Source organism: Gadus chalcogrammus, chromosome 23 (assembly GCF_026213295.1).
Source record: "Gadus chalcogrammus isolate NIFS_2021 chromosome 23, NIFS_Gcha_1.0, whole genome shotgun sequence".
Lineage (NCBI taxonomy): Eukaryota > Metazoa > Chordata > Actinopteri > Gadiformes > Gadidae > Gadus > Gadus chalcogrammus.
The window spans coordinates 16411624-16429393 of NC_079434.1; the positions used below are offsets into that span (position 1 = coordinate 16411624).

The window sequence follows — 17770 nt, forward strand, 5'->3', positions numbered from 1 at the left end:
CCCAGGGCCGCTGGGGCTCCATGAGACCCACGCCCCCCCCTAGCGTGTCTCTGGGATGCAGGGACCTATCATCATCTCTATAAATCTGAATCCAACCCACTCTAGGAAAACCACACTGAGCATGTCCAGATACGCTGAATGTTTATTGTGCCTCCTTGGGGTCAATCATATTTACTGTTTTATGAATTAAATTAAACGAGTGCCCTTTGAAAGTTGTGTTTGGACTGTTAGTATAGACTGTTCTGTCACTGCTAAGTACAGCAGTCAGATGCCTTCGGGTTATTTTCATGTGTGAGCATGTTAGCAAAATATACTTAAACCGATAACAGCTGGATAATCTCTTTCAAGAGTTTGTAACATAACGTATAGCCATGAATGTGAAGCATGATACGCTGCTAAACTAACTCAACACCTTGCTTAAGTTTACAAAACTGCTTGTTGGCCAAGAGAGCTGTCAATCAGGGCAGAGATGCCCCGGTCATGTCTTATTACGCTCTGTCTCTCACTATAATCACTGTTGTCTGGTTCTGGTCTCTCTGTAATGTGTCTGCCCTTCTCCCAGGTTTTGCTCTGTTTGGAGTTGATCAGTCATTATGCTGACACACCTGTGTAGCATTAAGGTCAGTACCCACACACACAAACACACACACACACACACACACACACACACACACAGACACACGTGTGTGTCTGTGTGTGTGCTCTCTACAAAGATACCATCCATAGTCGTTGAGGGATGTTGAAGAGCCTGCTCTCCTTCTGCAGAATACATACCATAATGCTCTACTTCTGCAGAATACATACCATAATGCTCTCCTTCTGCAGAATGCATACCATAATACTCTACTTCTGCAGAATACGTACCATATTATCTACTTCTGCAGAATACATACCATAATGCTCTCCTTCTGCAGAATGCATACCATAATGCTCTCCTTCTGCAGAATACATACCATAATGCTCTCCTTCTGCAGAATACATACCATAATACTCTACTTCTGCAGAATACATACCATAATGCTCTCCTTCTGCAGAATGCATACCATAATACTCTGCTTCTGCAGAATACATACCATAATACTTTACTTCTGCAGAATACCATAATGCTCTCCTTCTGCAGAATACATACCATAATGCTCTCCTTCTGCAGAATACAAACCATAATACTCTAATTCTGCAGAATACATACCATAATGCTCTCCTTCTGCAGAATACATACCATAATACTCTACTTCTGCAGAATACATACCATAATGCTCTCCTTCTGCAGAATGCATACCATAATACTCTACTTCTGCAGAATACATACCATATTATCTACTTCTGCAGAATACATACCATAATGCTCTCGTTCTGCAGAATACATACCATAATGCTCTCCTTCTGCAGAATACATACCATAATAGGCTGCTGGGGCTGGCAGCCATGGCCTCCCCCACCCGGAGCAGCCAGAGCTGGCGGCCATGTAAAGACGCCGGTAGCCTTGGTTACGGCCCGGAGAGCCTGGGGGGCCGGGGGCCGACCCGGGCCCCCTTGGCCCCGGGCCTGGCGCGGGCCAGCAGCGACCCCGACCTGCCGGCCCCGGAGAGCCGCTCCACGCTGGCACTCAGCTGCTGCCACTACACCGTGGGCCAGAGCCAGGACCTGGTGCTCACCTGGGACATCAGGGAGCAGGTGGACGCCGGGGACTGGATCGGGATGTACCACGTGGGTGAGTCGCCCTGGGGTCTGATTGGGATGTACCACATGGGTGAGTTAACCTGGGGTCTGATCGGGATGTACCACGTGGGTAAGTTACCCTGTCTGATAGGGATGTACCACGTTGGTGAGTTACCCTACTGCCCTGTCAGTGAGGGTTCAGCACTACTGAATAGAAGCTCTTCAACCCATTTTTATGGCCCTAAAAGAAATGCCTGTGACCATGCACATGGAATGACATTGTTTGATAAAGTTTATTTAACATTATGTAGTATAGAGATAGTAACAGGTTAACCTTCTTAATTCTTGCTGTGTGTGTCTTTCAGACGAGCCTCTGTCTGAGAACTTCCTGGACTATAAGAACAGGGGAGTCAACGGCTCTAAGAAGGGGCAGATCGTCTGGAAGATCGAAGCCACCTCCTACCTCCCTGAGTGTAAGTATGAAGAAGGTGTTATTTTGGACTTGGCATTGAGCTTTAGGAGGCGTCCCGGTCACACGCCACCAGGGGGAAACAGTTTATTCCCTCACTACGGTGGTGACATTATAGGCTACAGCATTCAGCGTATAAACGCCTTGTTTCTGTCCTGGTAAGCCTGTTAATGTGATGGTACTATGATGATTGTGAGGGTGTTTCCTTCTTCTGCATTTAAAGGTTACATAGCTCATGTTTGTTTGTAGTGTCGTCCTAAAATCCCCGGCTAGAAAACCGCCAATAAATGCCAAAGATGGAAACTCTGAGTACCAGTACTGCCTGATTGGCTGCGTTGATGCTGCTGTGTGCGTATCTTGTGTCCGCCATTGGGTGCACTGCCGCTGGCTGTTATTTTGACAGGACAGGATTGAAAATCTTCCTCCAAACCTAATTATTTATTCAACAGGTTATTGTGCATTTTAAACACACACATACTTCAAGTATAGAATTCTTGTTTATTTAAGAAAAAATATATATTTTCAAATAGAAAAATCTACAAACCATTCCCGGGGATCTCCCTATTGTCCAGCATCCGGATCAAAATGCCAATTATTCGATAGCTTTTCAAACCAAAGAAGAATACGTTGCAGTTAATGTGTTGAGGCAGATTCTTTCCCAAGACACAGCTTTTAACCCTGATTTTGGTGAAAGTAAAGATCTTTATCCCCCACAAATAACCCCAGAGCATTATGGGTGGCGGACGATCTGATAGGGAGAAGGTTAACGTCGGGTAGTCTCACCGGAAGGTGGTGAACATCACGTCATCAAAGTAATCTCTGGTTATTGTTTGGATCTGCACCCTGATGTTGGTGGTGTGGTTAATACTGCAGCTGCTGCTGGCACCAGGTGGCGAGGGTAGAGACCGGGGAGACAGGGAGGGAGAAACACGACACCCTGAGAGAGGAGAGAGGAGCTGAGAGAGCGAGGGGGTGGGGAGATAGGAAACACGGATAAAGACGCATTGATTTGTGATTCAAGTCTTTCTCCCCATGGGGGGAAATTGACACTTAAGCTAGTGGATATCTACCTTGTGTGTGTGTGCGTGTACGTGTGCGTGTGTGTGTTCTCCAAGATTCATTGAAGACACCTAATGTGCTACCGGTTGAAACATAGAGAATATACGGCCTCTTCTGTGGTTTGACTCGGTGCTAAATCACTGTCACAGCTTTATGCGTTTCCTCCTCTGTTTATCTGCTCTTTCCTTGATCCTCATCCACGCCGACACACCCCCACTGGCCAAGGCTGTCTGGTCCCTTCCGCCGTCCATGCTAGTTATCTAGCTGCCCTGTTATCTAAACGGAAGAAAAACAGGTCTTTCATGAACAGCCAAACAAAGGGATAGTTAGATTACAATTGTACTGTGATGTATCAGGGTTTGATGATGTGATGATGTATCAGGGTGCGATCATGTGATTGATATCACGACGTGCAACATTGGGAAGGAATGCGATTATTTAAAATGTAATTTGAGGCGCTTGAAGCTAGAGAATAAGGAAAGAAAGGTTGTTGTGCTTCAGGTACTCCCACGGTACCGCTGGTTATAATGGACCTCTCTCCCTCCCTCCCTCCCTCCATTTCTCCCTCCTTCCCTCTCCTCCCACTCTCTCCTCCCTCTACTCGATCCCTCCCTCCCTCCCTCCCTCCCTCCCTCTCTCCTCCCTCCCTCCCACCTTCCCTCTCCTCCCTCTCACCTCCCACTCTCTCATCCCTCTACTCGATCCCTCCCTCCCTCCCTCCCTCTCTCCCCCTCTCCCCCCTCTCAGCGGGGGGCCCCCTGTGCTTCAGGTACTACCACGGAGGGACGGGCGCCCTGCGAGCCACCACCCCCACCCTCACAGTCACCACCCCCGCTGCCCCTGTGAGTTGAGGCACTAACCCTAACCCTAACCCTAACCCGTGAATAGAGATGGTGGAGAACCCCAACCACCCAACAGAGATGAATGTACATTTGATACAATTAACATTAAATTCTACCGATTCGATTTGGCACCACATCCTATTATGTTGTTATTATGTTGGCTTTATTCTTTTTAAGGAAAAAGTATGAACGAAGAATCATCAAATGTTCATTATTTTGGTAGTCAGTGCATAGTGATAACAATACCGAATCAGATACAGGGTTCTAAAAAAAAAGCTAGAGAAAGTCATCTGCTGTCCTTGCCCACAAAACAACAGTTTGGGGTGATTTATCTTTTACCCTGACTCTGAATATGTGTATTTAATGTGCCTGTCTGCAAAATACATTTCTGGAATATATTGCAGTGAAAGTGACGGATGTTTATGAATACTGTGATGTCAGGATGTGATCTTCAAGACAAGGTAGGATCAGGATTCGTATACGAAGGACATGTTTTTTCCCGATGATAAGTGGTAAATAGAAGTAGAAACGGAAAGCAAAGTAAGAAATGTGTTGCTCGTTTTTTGTCAATGTCACGACTCAGCCAACTGTCAGCCCCAGAGTGCTCTGGGTGGAGCAGCTCCTCTTTGGGTGGAGCAGCTCCTCTTTGGGTGGAGCAGCTCCTCTTTGGGTGGAGCAGCTCCTCTTTGGGTGGAGCAGCTCCTCTTTGGGTGGAGCAGCTCCTCTGCGGGTGGAGCAGCTCCTCTGCGGGTGGAGCAGCTCCTCTGCGGGTGGAGCAGCTCCTCTGCGGGTGGAACAGCTCCTCTGCGGGTGGAACAGCTCCTCTGCGGGTGGAACAGCTCCTCTCTGGGTGGAGCAGCTCCTCTGCGGGTGGAGCAGCTCCTCTCTGGGTGGAGCAGCTCCTCTCTGGGTGGAGCACCTCCTCTCTGGCTCTGGACGGAGCAGCTCCTCTGTGGGTGGAGCAGGTCCTCTCTGTGTGGAGCAGCCCCTCTTTGGGTGGAGCAGTTCCTCTCTGGGTGGAGCAGCTCCTCTCTGGGTGGAGCAGCTCCTCTCTTGGTGGAGCAGGTCCTCTCTGTGTGGAGCAGGTCCTCTCTGGGTGGAGCAGGTCCTTTCTGGGTGGAGCAGGTCCTCTCTGGGTGGAGCAGCTCCTCTCTGGGTGGAGCAGCTCCTCTGTGGGTGGAGCAGGTCCTCTCTGGGTGGAGAAGCTCCTCTCTGGGTGGAGGTTGCACCCCTCTGGCCCTGGGTGGAGCAGCTCCTCTCTGGCCCTGGGTGGAGAAGCTCCTCTCTGGGAGGAGGTAGCTCCTCTTTGGGTGGAGGTTGCTCCTCTCTGGCCCTGGGTGGAGGTTGCTCTCAGGTTACTGCAGGACTTCCGTTCACCCCCCTGGTTCACTGCGGACGCTGAGGAGTCCTGAACACGATCCACAACCCGCAGACAGAGGTTTAAAAATAACCCCTGGATCAATAGGGAGCGAGAGAGGGAAGGGTAGAGGGGGAGAGAGAGAGAAGAGAAGGGTCGAGAGAGAACTGACCCTCTCTCCCCCTTTTTCTGTGAACAGAGAAAGGACAGATGGGATGTCGGGTTGTATAGTTTAAATCAGAAACCGGACGACGGAGGGAAGAGGCGGCAGATTTAGAGGAGGTGGTGCATAGGGTGTTTGGAGCTTAAGAGGCTTTTTGGGAGTCATGGAGGGCATCTGTCATCCGCTGTGGCCCCTTTGTGAGAAGAGGATGAAGAGGTGGCCCCAACTGCGCTGGAGAGCCCGGGTAACCACAGCTCAGTCACCTCCATCACCTCCATCACCTTCATCACCTTCATCGCCTTCATCGCTGTCCTCCAGCAACCCAGCGGGGAAGAGCTGATTGACTTAGCATCGCATGGCTTTATTTTGTAACCTTCTAGTTAGGTTAGGGTTAGCTTAACCCTCCACTTTGTAATATTCTGGGTTATTTTAGGCTTAGCTTAACCCTTCACTTTGTTATGTTCTGGGTTAGTTTAGTGTAAGCTTAACCTTTTATTTTGTAACCTTCTAGGTTAGTTTAGGGATAGTTTAGGGTTAACCTAACCCCATACTTTGTAATATTATGGGTTAGGTTAGGGTTAGTTTAGGTTTAGCCTAACCCTACTTTGTATCCTTCTGGGGCCTAAGCAAGCACCAGGACTCCCATTCTCCCCAGGTCTCTCCCCGAGTGTCTCACCAGGTCTTGTCTCTCCCCAGGTGTCTCACCAGGTCTTGTCTCTACCCACGTCTCTCATCAGGTCTTGTCTCTTCCCAGGTGCCTCACCAGGTCTTGTCTCTCCCCAGGTGTCTCCCCAGGTCTTGTCTCTCCCCAGGTGTCTCACCAGGTCTTGTCTCTCCCCAGATGTCTCACCAGGTCTTGTCTCTCCCCAGGTGTCTCATCAGGTCTTGTCTCTCCCCAGGTGTCTCACCAGGTCTTGTCTCTCCCCAGGTGAAACCGGTGGTGAGTCCAGAAGCCCACCACGGACTCGGTGGCCGCAGACTCATAAACTTCTCGCTGTCAGGTGGGCTCATGTCTTTCTCTTGTCTCTCTCGTAATCCCTTACCCTAACACTAATGAATCGAAACTGAAACCTAAAGGGAGAATGTAAAACATGTACAGAATCATTGTATATCAGGGACACGGTAAGGGCAAGCCATTAACTAGGTTAAAAAAATATTTTGTACAAGTTTTGCTCTCACAAATCATACATCGTGCTTGAGTACTGTCTATGTCCCAGTTATATTCTAGCAATCTTTAAAAACAAGGCAGCAGTTGCTTTCCTCCTTTTTCAAAACAGCGGAAATGTTTCTATATCTATAGAATCGTAGAAGTACAACAATGGATGGCTTTGATGACATTTCTTCCCGTCGCATATTTGTGTTGAATTTGTTCTGTTCTTTATGAGCATGTGTAGATCCTCCTTGGAGGTATATCTGTCACCCTCCTGACTATATATTCCTGGTCCCTGATGCCAGACGTCCAGGCCCTGGGACTGAAGAAGGGGATGTTCTTCAACCCAGACCCATACCTGAAGCTTTCTGTTCAGCCTGGGAAGCACAGCGCCTTCCCCTCACTGCCCCATCACGGCCAGGACAAACGCTCGGCCATCAGCTGCAACACAGTCAACCCTCAGTGGAGCAGAGAGGTAAGGGAAAGTCTCTCTCTCTCTCTCTCTCTCTCTCTCTCTCTCTCTCAAATATATATATATAGTAGAAATAGTATATTGTTTGTATTGGTATGTTTTGATGACCAGCATCTACCTGACCAAAATGTGTACTTTTTATAAAATGTTCGGTTCAAATTCCTATATATATGAAAACTCCTAGATAGTTCCAACCAGTGCTGTATTTTGCAGCTAGCATAGTGGGACTTAAGTGAACTGATTCTATTCAATGACTGGATGTTCCCTGAGAACGTTAGTGACAGTCCATGGCAATTTGGGCGGCAATGCGAGTGCAAGTGTCTGTGCCAGTGTGACTGTCAATTTTATTAAGATATATTTTATTTAATCTCAGACAGAAAATTAGGGTAATGAGCACGCCTTCATGTGCAAATGTATCAATCAGACACAAACACAGTGGCACTTACAAACACCGCTCTATAAGTCATAATTCAGGCACCCCATAGAGTGTTGAAACTAAAGAAAAGTTGGATATCGTTGGTGTTATTAATATTGTCCTACTTATAAGAAGGTCTTATATTCTGAAGATCTACACGGGGAGAGTAATGCTGGCGGTAAACAGCACTACTTCAATGAAATCAAGTCTACCCAGTATCTGCTGAACAAATTTCAGCTCAACCCAGTATCAGCTCAACCCAGTATCGGTTTGCTGTCTTCTCGTTCTTCTGTTGATTGCAGATTGTTGTTTTGTGTTCATCATGTGAACAAGGAGGCGTCCTTATGACCCAGTCCTCTGTTCTTCTGAGAGACACCCAACCACTGACTCGATGTGCCCCTCTCTCCCTCTCCTCCCCACCCAGAGGTTCAGCTTCCTGTCCCTGCCCACCGACGTGCTGGAGATCGAAGTCAAGGACAAGTTCGCCAAGAGTCGACCGATCATCAGACGCTTCCTGGGCAAACTCTGTGTCCCCGTGCAGAGGCTTTTGGAGAAGAACGCCATCGGGTCAGTATGAGATCAAAGCTCCTGGAGGAACTAGCCTTCATCTGAAGAGTTCACTGATCAGTTATGGAGTCCATAGCCTTCATCTGAAGAGTTCACCGATCAGTTATGGAGGACCTAGCCTTCATCTGAAGAGTTCACCGATCAGTTATGGGGGAATTAGCATTCATCTGAAGAGTTGACTGATCATCACTATCTCTTACCCTAACCCTAACCCTAACCCAATAACCACCAATATTAAAACTCAATGACACCTTATTTTGCAGACCGTTCATTCCTCATGAAGTAACAGATACTATTAATAACTATTATTTATAGTATATACACTGGACAGAAACATTGGAACTAATACAACATACAGTTATTTAATGCCAATGATTATATCTTGATAGATGTGTAATTAATCAGACATTAATAAGTTAAAACACTGTAGTTAATTATGTTTTGGGGAAATTTGCAGATAGATAATTGGCAAAATATGGGTCGATTTGGCCATGGTGCACAGGAGTTCTAATTGGTAGTTATTTATGTTTAAATTCATGAATGACTGACAGCATGTTGTCCTCTCTCCACACCACCCCCTACCCCAGGGACCGGCGGGTGAGCTACCCTCTGGGCCGCAGACTCCCCACAGAGCAGGTCAGCGGCCAGCTGCAGTTCCGCTTCGAGCTGACCACCTGCATCTACCCAGGTGGGTGCAGAGCAATCGGATTGGTCTAGCACGACGTTAAACATACCGTGACACATTAGGCGCTTGCATCGAGCCCTGATTTGGATTCCTCTCCTGGCAGATGATGAGGAGGTATCCCAAGCCTTGGAGTCGGTGCGCCAGCACGGGGAGACCTGGGTGGAGGCAGAGGACCCCAGTGACGTGGAGGACGCTGACACCCTGAGCCTGGGGGACGACATGCCGGAGTTACCTCTAGATGAAGCCCCCCCCGGCCCGGAGCTCTGCAGCTGCCCCCTGACGCCGCCAGCGCCGGACCTCCGTGTGTCCGGGGAAGCTGCTCCTCTAGAGGCGAAGGAGGAGCCGGGGTCGGAGGTGGGCAGCACTGCTGAGGACGGAGCCGCCGAGACCCAGACGGTTCCCCCGGAGGTCCTCACCGAGGTGGACGGAGGAGAAGAGACCCAGACGGTTCCCCCGGAGGTCCTCACCGAGGTGGACGGAGGAGAAGAGACCCAGACGGTTCCCCCGGAGGTCCTCACCGAGGTGGACGGAGTAGAAGAGACCCAGCCGGTGCCCCCGGAGGTCCTCACCGAGGTGGACGGAGGAGAAGAGACCCAGACGGTTCCCCCGGAGGTCCTCACCGAGGTGGACGGAGGAGAAGAGACCCAGACGGTTCCCCCGGAGGTCCTCACCGAGGTGGACGGAGGAGAAGAGACCCAGACGGTTCCCCAAGAGGTCCTCGAGGAGGTGGAGGGAGGAGAAGAGACCCAGCCTGTCCCCCTGGAGGTCCTCAACCAGGTGGAGGCAGGAGCAGAACAGGAAGGAGCTGGAGCGGAGTTGCAGGACGAGGAAGAGGAAGAGGAGGAGGAGGAGGGAGGATCTGGAGACGCTGCAGAAGGGATGGCGGCTGAACAGGTAGGAGAAGCCGCGGCTGACGTAGGACAAACTCCCGTAGACTCAGCGGAGGACGGTGGGCCTGCCGCTGAGGACGACCTCGTGGAGCCGGACGGAGAGGGAGCGCGGGGCGATGCCGGAGAAGGAGAGCAGGGCGGAATGGAAGAGAACCAGGAGGGCCGACTGGAGGACTGCAGCCCTGCGCCTCCTCGCTCCTGCACCTGTACCGGCACTGCTCCAGCGGTCTGCATCTGCCGGAGCCCCGACCCACCGGGCCCCAACGCACCGGGCCCCTCCCCGCCTCGTAAACGCCCCTGCTCCCTCCCTGTGTCGGAGCTGGAGACCGTCATCGCGGCGTCCTGTGGGCAGCCTGAAACGCCTCGGTCCCATTACATCCGAATCCACCATCTCCTCCATAGTCTGCCTTCTGCCCAGAACAGAGAACCCAGCCAGGAGGACGAGGACGAGGAGGAAGAGGAAGAGGAAGAGGAGGAGGAAGAAGAGGATTCAGAGAACAGGGAGGAGGTGGAGAGCGCCACCCTCCCCAACGCCACTGCAGAAGATGCCACTTGTGTCTCGCTGGAGCTCAAACCGGCCCGAGAGCTAGAGGAGGAGGATGCTGATGAGGAAGATACTCTGTCTCCTACTCAGGTGGGTGTGGTCAGACCTCTGCTCATTACCTTAGTGGGTGCGGTCAGAGCGCTGCTCATTACCTTAGTGGGTGCGGTCAGAGCGCTGCTCATTACCTTAGTGGGTGTGGTCAGACCTCTGCTCATTACCTTCGTGGGTGTGGTCAGAGCGCTGCTCATTGCCTTAATGGGTGTGGTCAGATCTCTGCTCTCTACCTTAGTGGGTGTTTCCAAATCTCTGCTCATTACCTTAGTGGGTGTGGTCAAATCTCTGCTCATTACCTGGGTGGGTGTGGTCAGACTCCTGCTCATTACCTGAGTGGGGTAGCTGACCCACTCGGCTACCCACATGATGCTGCACATCAAAAGAGACGGTTACAAATAGAAAACAATAAAAATGAATGGTCTACTGGATGGCCTAAACTGTAGTTTAGGAGGGATCCCTGAGGCCGGTCAGAAGGCCCAAGGAAGTGGACCACAGAGTGTGTTTACTGACATGTCCTCCCATGTGTGATTCTCTGTGGTGTCCCCCTCCCTGACCCTCCCCCCTCCCTGACCCCCTGCCCCGCCCCCCCCCCCCCCCCCCCAGGTCCCAGAGTGCGCCGGGTCCTGCTGCCACCGCGCCCTTCCCCGCAGCCTGTCCATCGAGCGCCTGTCGGAGCTCAACCACCTCCTGGAGGGCGAGAGGGGCGGTGGGGGAGACCCTGGGGGGCGGGGCGGGGGGGGCGAGGAGGGGGACGCCGGCCGCAGGGGGCGGCGGCGTGGCGGCGGCGGCAGCACGTGCCACGCGCCCGGCGAGCACGAGTGCGAACTGTGCGAGGGCTCCTGCCACAGCACTTCCTGTCAAAGCACTTCCTGCCACAGCCGCAGCACTTCCTGCCGGAGCACTTCCTGTTACAGCACGTCCTGTTACAGCACCTCCTGCTACAGCCACTCGGGCTACGACGGCCGGGGGCGGTTCTGCAGCCAGCGGCTGTCGTCGGTGGACAGCACGCGGCGCTCCGGGAGCACCGTGTTCTCCTCCCAGGACGACGACGAGGACGAGGAGAACAGCGCCTTCGAGAGGTTCCCGGACCCCGACGGCTCCCCGCCCGGCGGGGGGGCCGGGGGCCAGCGGGGGGGACCCTGGAACACCACCCACTGGGGGCCTGAGGGGACGGGGGCAGGCAGCGGGGGGCCCCCAGGGGGGTCCGGCCAGCAGGACGCCATCGGTGAGACCTGCTTACGTCTCACTGCTCTCAGGATTGTGGTTTATAGACTGGATCATGTACATGACTTCATGTGTGCGTGTCTTTATGTGCGTGTGTCTGTAAGTGTGTCTTCATTTGTGTGTGTGTGTGTGTGTATGTTTGGTGTTGGGGTCTTCATGTGTTTGTGTGTGTGGGCGTGTATCCATGTGTGTGTTTCCATGTGTGTGTGTCTTCATGTCTGTGTGTTTCTCCTCGTGTGTGTCTCCATGCGTGTGTCTTTTATGTGAGTACGTGTATCCATGTGCGTGCGTCTTTTACCTGTGTGCGTGTATCCATGTGTGTGTCTTCATGTGTGTGTGTTTTCTCCAGGTTTTGGGCCTCCATGTGTGTCTTTTATGTGTGTGTGTATGCGTCCATGTGTGTGTTTTCATGCCCTCTCTGGTGTCCTGTAGGCCCTCTTGTCAGCCCCCCTGCTGCCCTGCGGCCTGGCTGGGACCTAGACCATTTCCCCCTCCAATCAGACCACACTTTACCTCCAAGTAAGAACAGGGGCCTCGCGCTCTTACTCTGGAGTCCAGTGTCTTCCCCACCCTCCTCCTCATCATCCTCCTCATCCTCATCCTCCCCTCCCTCCTCTTCCTCCTACCCCACCCCCCGATAGATATATCTATGAAGATATTCAATGTGTTCATGTGTCCAGTGCTCCTCCTCTGTGATTGGTCTGGACACGAGCCAGTGTCTGCATCGGGGTCAGGGGGACGTTTTTGTAACCCTGACCCCTGGTGGACGGCTGCGACGGGGCCTCCTGTTGCCATCTTTCTCTCTTCCTGTTCGGAAGCTCCCTCACACAGACATGATGCACTTTGACCTCCGAACACCAGGGGGGGACTCCCACCCCCAGAGGCTTCGCCATGCCTCCAGGCTGAAGCCGTGATGACGCCGTCGGCCCCCTGGTCCCCAGATCAGGCTAGCTCCACTAGCCAGACCCTTTCCCCAGACCCCTCCTGGTCTACCAGACCACTCACCCTCCTCTCCCCTGACAGACTGGGAGGCCCGTATCGACAGCCACGGCAGGGTGTTCTACGTGGACCACGTCAACCGGACCACCATGTGGCAGAGACCCAGCCAGCCCCCCCAGTGCTCCCAGGGCCTCCCTCGCTCCGGCTCCACCCAGCAGATGGAGCAGCTCAACAGAAGGTGGGTGGGGAGTGCAAATTAAGACCCTTTTGTCCTTTTGGGGTCTGCTGTAGAAACACGGCGGACCCCCTCCCTATGCAGATATTAAATAATCATCCTAAGGAAAACACAGCAGTTCTTGTTTTCATTGGATGACGCACTCATTCAAACGTAAAAATAATATTCCAAGTCTCTTCCGCCAGATGCCACTAAATGCTACATCCTGCAGCTTTGAGGGAGTCTGCCCTAGGCCTTTCGTGGGACGAGGTTGATGTCATGAAACAGGACCTCCAAAGCCCTTTGAGACCGTTACTGCTCGAACGACGATACAAATACAATAGACTCAACGGCATGTGGTTGGTCCACTGCTGATCCGTACACCGGAACACACATCCAACCAATCAAACACGTGCATCGGTTCGTCAATCGACTCTTGTAACACAAAACGGTTGCACACAAAGAACCACAACTCGGACATCCCCCACAGGCAGCTCATGACCCGGGCAGGGTTAGGAGAGAGGGGAGAGAGGCCATCGATAAAGGAGACCTGTCCAACTCGAGACATGATTCACGACCCATCCTCTCTCCATCAGGTACCAGAACCACCAGAGAACGATGGAGGAGGGGGAGGAGCAGGGGGACGAGGGGGACGAGGGGAGCAGGAGGCTTGAGAGGAGAGGCAGCCCCGAGGATGGAGGCGTTTCTACAACAGCAGCAGCAGGTACAGAGTTACACAAAGCGCCACTAAAGTTACACCAAGTACCACTAAAGCTACACGAAGCGCCACTAAACCATAAGAAATGGGTCACTGAGTGGACTCCAGCACTGAGTCGTTTAGCAGACGTCTCCATGCGACTAAAATCAAAAGCTGCTGCCAACTTAGTTTAAGAAATATCAAGTGCAGAGCAGGCATAGGAATAAACAATGCACCATGAGTAGTTAGATATATTATATAGGCTGTAGAGTCATATCTATATTTAGGTTTTTAGTGGGTAGTGCGAACAGTAGATCACGCATAAAATCGCTGCCTCTGTAAGAGCAAGGAGACATAGCTGTTCACAGAAGTACAATTCACTATTCATGGAGTCCTTGAGGTGCTGTAGTTAACATTAAACATCTATAATGTAAGTGTAATTGAAATATTTTATGTTCCGTATCATCTGTTTTCTCACTCCTCTCTTTACAACACACTCATTTTACAGACAGCCTCTTTAATCTAGCTAGTACTGTGCATTAGCTACTGTGCATTACTTACTGCACCTTTAACCTAGCTACTGTGCATTAGATACTGCACCTTTAATCTAGCTACTGTGCATTAGCCACTGCTAATGGACATGAGTTTAATGCAGACTTGCCTTGCACAATGTTTTTGGAATATCAGTATAATGTTTTTTTCTTCCTCTTGTATGATTGGCTCCAGAGCCAAGGAGAAACCACTTACCTGTCAATCACCAGAGCATTAGCCTTCTGCTTCAGTCCCCCGCTGTCAAGTTCATCACCCACCCAGAGTTCTTCACTGTGCTGCACGCCAACTATGTGAGTACTTTCTCTCACACACACACACACACACACACACACACACACACACACACACACACACACACACACACACACACACACACACACACACACACACACACAGAGAGAGACATTGTGTGTAAAGACATGCATCATAATCAGTGTTGGGAACGTTACTTTAAAAGGGTAATTAGTTATAGTTACTCACTACTTGTTCCAAAAAGTAACTGAGTTAGTAACTGAATTACTCATTAATAAAAGTAACTACTTACCAGGGAAAGTAACTATTTGCGTTACTGTAAAAAAAGAAAGTTACCATATGTCAAAGAATTTGGAACTGCCCATTCAAGGCCCTGATATACTTCCAACTGAATTTTTATTTGCTTAGCTGCAAAGGCTGTGGAACATCTGCCGAATACTACAGAAAATGCCAACTTTTCATCGGATTGCTCCGGACTCGCCATTTCTGCTGCTTCATTGACTCTGTTTGGTGTGTGCGTGTGTGTGTGTGTGTGTGGCGCGCGTGTCCTGGCTCTCGTGTAAAAACACTGGCTCCGATTGGCTACCATGAAACATGACTCTGCCTTAGCAAATCATAATCGCTTATCTCGTTGTTAACCCACCCGGTCTCCTCACTAGCAGTTTGTGTCTGAAGCCAGGGGTGTGTTCGGATTACGCATTTTATGCAATCAATTCATGGCAACGCACCGCATTTAACATACAGTTACGGTAACGGCGTTGTAACGACGGAAACAGTAATTAGTTAGATTACCCCGTTACTGAAAAAATAACGGCGGTACCTAACGCCGTTCTTTTGAAACGGCGTTATTACAAACACTGATCATAATCCTTAGAACTCACACAGGAACATGAAGGTGTAGACATACACACACGGCCTCAGAATTCTGGTTCTGTTATGGAACATGAGGCCACAGGCAGCTGGATCCAGTTGGCCGACGTTCTTCCCCTGAGAACGGGGGGTCAGCCCGGGTCAAAGTGAGACGCTGCTGCCTTTCATCTCCAGGCCATCAGTGATGTTCAGCGTGTTGTGAAGATAGCTGATATGTGTTCCACGGGGTAACTTCTGATGTGAACAAATCAAAGATACCCATCAGTCACTCTGTAGAAGCAGCGAGAGGTCTTCCATCCTTAGACAGAAGGCGGTATCCAAGAGACAGAACAGAAAGTGCACTATAAATGTAAGGGAAGTGTAGCTCCAAATATAAATGGAACTTTGACATTGAAAAAGCAAAGCTACAGATCAATATGATTTTCCTAAAGGCTGGTTTGCCAGCCTTTCGGTGGTAAACCAGCTGCGTGGTCAGTGCTGCTGCCGCACAGCATGAGGTCCTGGGTTCAAACCCTGAGTCTGTAGCTCCACTTTGTGGTCTCCTCTGGTCACTCTCGGTTTCCCTCCCACACCAAAGCCGTAAATGTTAGCTACTTGTGCAGTGACAGTGCGGTGTCATCTAAATCGATGGATCATCTTATCAGCTCTCCGTTGTTCGTCGTCAATCCAATCCACATGAAGACCAATCGAACGCTCTCCGTCTCTGAACCAAGGGGGCGTACCGGACGTTCGCCAACAGCTCCTGCGTGAAGCACATGATCCTGAAGGTGCGACGGGACGCCAGGAACTTTGAGCGCTACCAACACAACCGCGACCTGGTGGTCTTCCTCAACACGTTCGCAGACCCCCGGCTGGAGCTGCCCCGGGGCTGGGAGATGAAGACGGACATGCAGGGCAAGGTGAGAGGGAGGGGGGTGTGTGAGAGGCAACAAAGACAAGACAACGAGCAACGACACTAAAAAACGTAGATGCATCTTACCTGGGGCTTAGTTGAATCAACTCAAAAAAGCATTTTCGCTCTAACCAAGGCAGGGCGTCCATGTTTGACGTCCACTGATATTGACGAGGCTTCGGTCGTCTCTTTCCACCGCAGTCGTTCTTCGTGGACCACAACAGCCGAGCGACCACCTTCATCGACCCGCGGGTCTCCCTGCGGTGCGGCCGCCCGCCCGGCCCCTTCTCCCACCGACCCCACCTGCAGAGGCTGCGCAGCTACAGCGCCGGGGAGGTAGGCCCTCCACCCAACACTGACCGCCCCATCCACCCACAGACTGCCCCCTCCACCCAACACTGACCGCCCCATCCACCCACAGACTGCCCCCTCCACCCTCACACAGACCGCCCTCCACCCCCAACCAGACCGCCCCTCAACCCACAGACTACCCCCCCCCCCCCCCCCACCCGCACACTGACCACCCCTCCACCCACAGTTGTCTCTCCTCACACAGACTTAATTATTAATCATAATAATGGTCATTCATTTAAACAGCACCAGTTATTTAAAAAACCTGAATGGACATTTGGACGGGATGCCACCTTTTCATTGAGAAGATGTTGTCCTTCTCAAGGATGACAGGAACAGGAAGTAGGAACACCGGGTAGGAACAGGAAGTAGGCTGCTGTTCAGACGCAGCACAGCAGCACCGTGCTGGTCCTCCTGACTGACGGTCTCTGTGTGCCTCCAGGCCTCCGACGTCTCCAGACGTCCCGGGTCGTCCCTGAGGGTGCGGCCCCGCGACAGCCTGGTGCCGGCCGCACGGAGCCAGCAGGACGCCCCCCCGCCAGCAGCACTCTGTAAGCATGTGGAGTATTTAATAGTTTACTATCATAGTACTTATACATCGTTCTACATTACTATCATAGTACTTATCCATCACTCTACATTACTATCATAGTACTTTCACTTTACACTCTACATCAGGCCTGATTCAAAGTGCAGCTCAACATCTAAACCAGAGCTTCATTAAGGGGCTCACGAAACGTGACTTTATTTATTTATTGCAATGTGCCACTGTATTGTAAAAACCCTAACCCTATTCTTGAGTTAGGATGTTTATTAATGAATGACGACTGACGACAATGGAAGGCATCTGTGGCACACTGTGACTGAACTATTTGTAGACTGAAATGCTTAATGAGCTTGGGATGAGGGTAGGAGGGGAGCCGCCTCTAAACTGGGAGTTGGAGGGGTTGTTTGCAATGAGTTCATTTATTTATTTCATCCTGTAATGGAACAGACACGCACTCTAGTGTGTGTGTGTGTGTGTGTGTGTGTGTGTGTGTGTGTGTGTGTGTGTGTGTGTGTGTGTGTGTGTGTGTGTGTGTGTGTGTGTGTGTGTGTGTGTGTGTGTGTGTGTGTGTGTGTGTGTGTGTGTGTGAGTGAGTTCTTACTGTCAGAGGGGGGTCACTCTCCTCTCCGTCTCCCTGTCTTCTCCCTAGCCTACAATGACAAGATTGTGGCGTTTCTGTGGCAGCCCAACGTCTTTGACATGTTAGAGGAGCGACAGGCCAGCCTGGCCAGAAACCCTGCACTGAGGTCGGAAGCACGCCCTCTCCAATGCTGGTCCTCTGGTTCTGCCTCCCACACACTAACACTCACTGGCTCACCGGTCCCCTTCTGCCTACATGGAGGAATGGGAAGCAAACCTATACCAAAACACAGCCTCACATTGGAGACACAAACAATACTGGACGAA

General features: G+C 51.2%; 1 protein-coding gene across 1 annotated transcript in view; it reads left to right on the plus strand.

Moving 5' to 3' along the window:
• The first annotated feature begins 593 nt into the window (after window positions 1-593).
• Window positions 594-17770, plus strand: part of LOC130376998 (E3 ubiquitin-protein ligase HECW1-like) — a 29662-nt gene continuing 12485 nt past the window's right edge. The window contains exons 1-18 of the mRNA XM_056583942.1: window positions 594-620; window positions 1390-1711; window positions 2025-2132; window positions 3935-4029; window positions 6478-6550; window positions 7005-7174; window positions 8011-8153; window positions 8741-8841; window positions 8942-10236; window positions 10930-11528; window positions 11996-12069; window positions 12574-12727; window positions 13300-13405; window positions 14129-14242; window positions 15788-15973; window positions 16168-16302; window positions 16760-16868; window positions 17514-17610. Of these exons, the coding sequence (XP_056439917.1) occupies window positions 594-620; window positions 1390-1711; window positions 2025-2132; window positions 3935-4029; window positions 6478-6550; window positions 7005-7174; window positions 8011-8153; window positions 8741-8841; window positions 8942-10236; window positions 10930-11528; window positions 11996-12069; window positions 12574-12727; window positions 13300-13405; window positions 14129-14242; window positions 15788-15973; window positions 16168-16302; window positions 16760-16868; window positions 17514-17610 (3908 nt within the window). The remainder of the gene's footprint in view (window positions 621-1389; window positions 1712-2024; window positions 2133-3934; window positions 4030-6477; window positions 6551-7004; window positions 7175-8010; window positions 8154-8740; window positions 8842-8941; window positions 10237-10929; window positions 11529-11995; window positions 12070-12573; window positions 12728-13299; window positions 13406-14128; window positions 14243-15787; window positions 15974-16167; window positions 16303-16759; window positions 16869-17513; window positions 17611-17770) is intronic.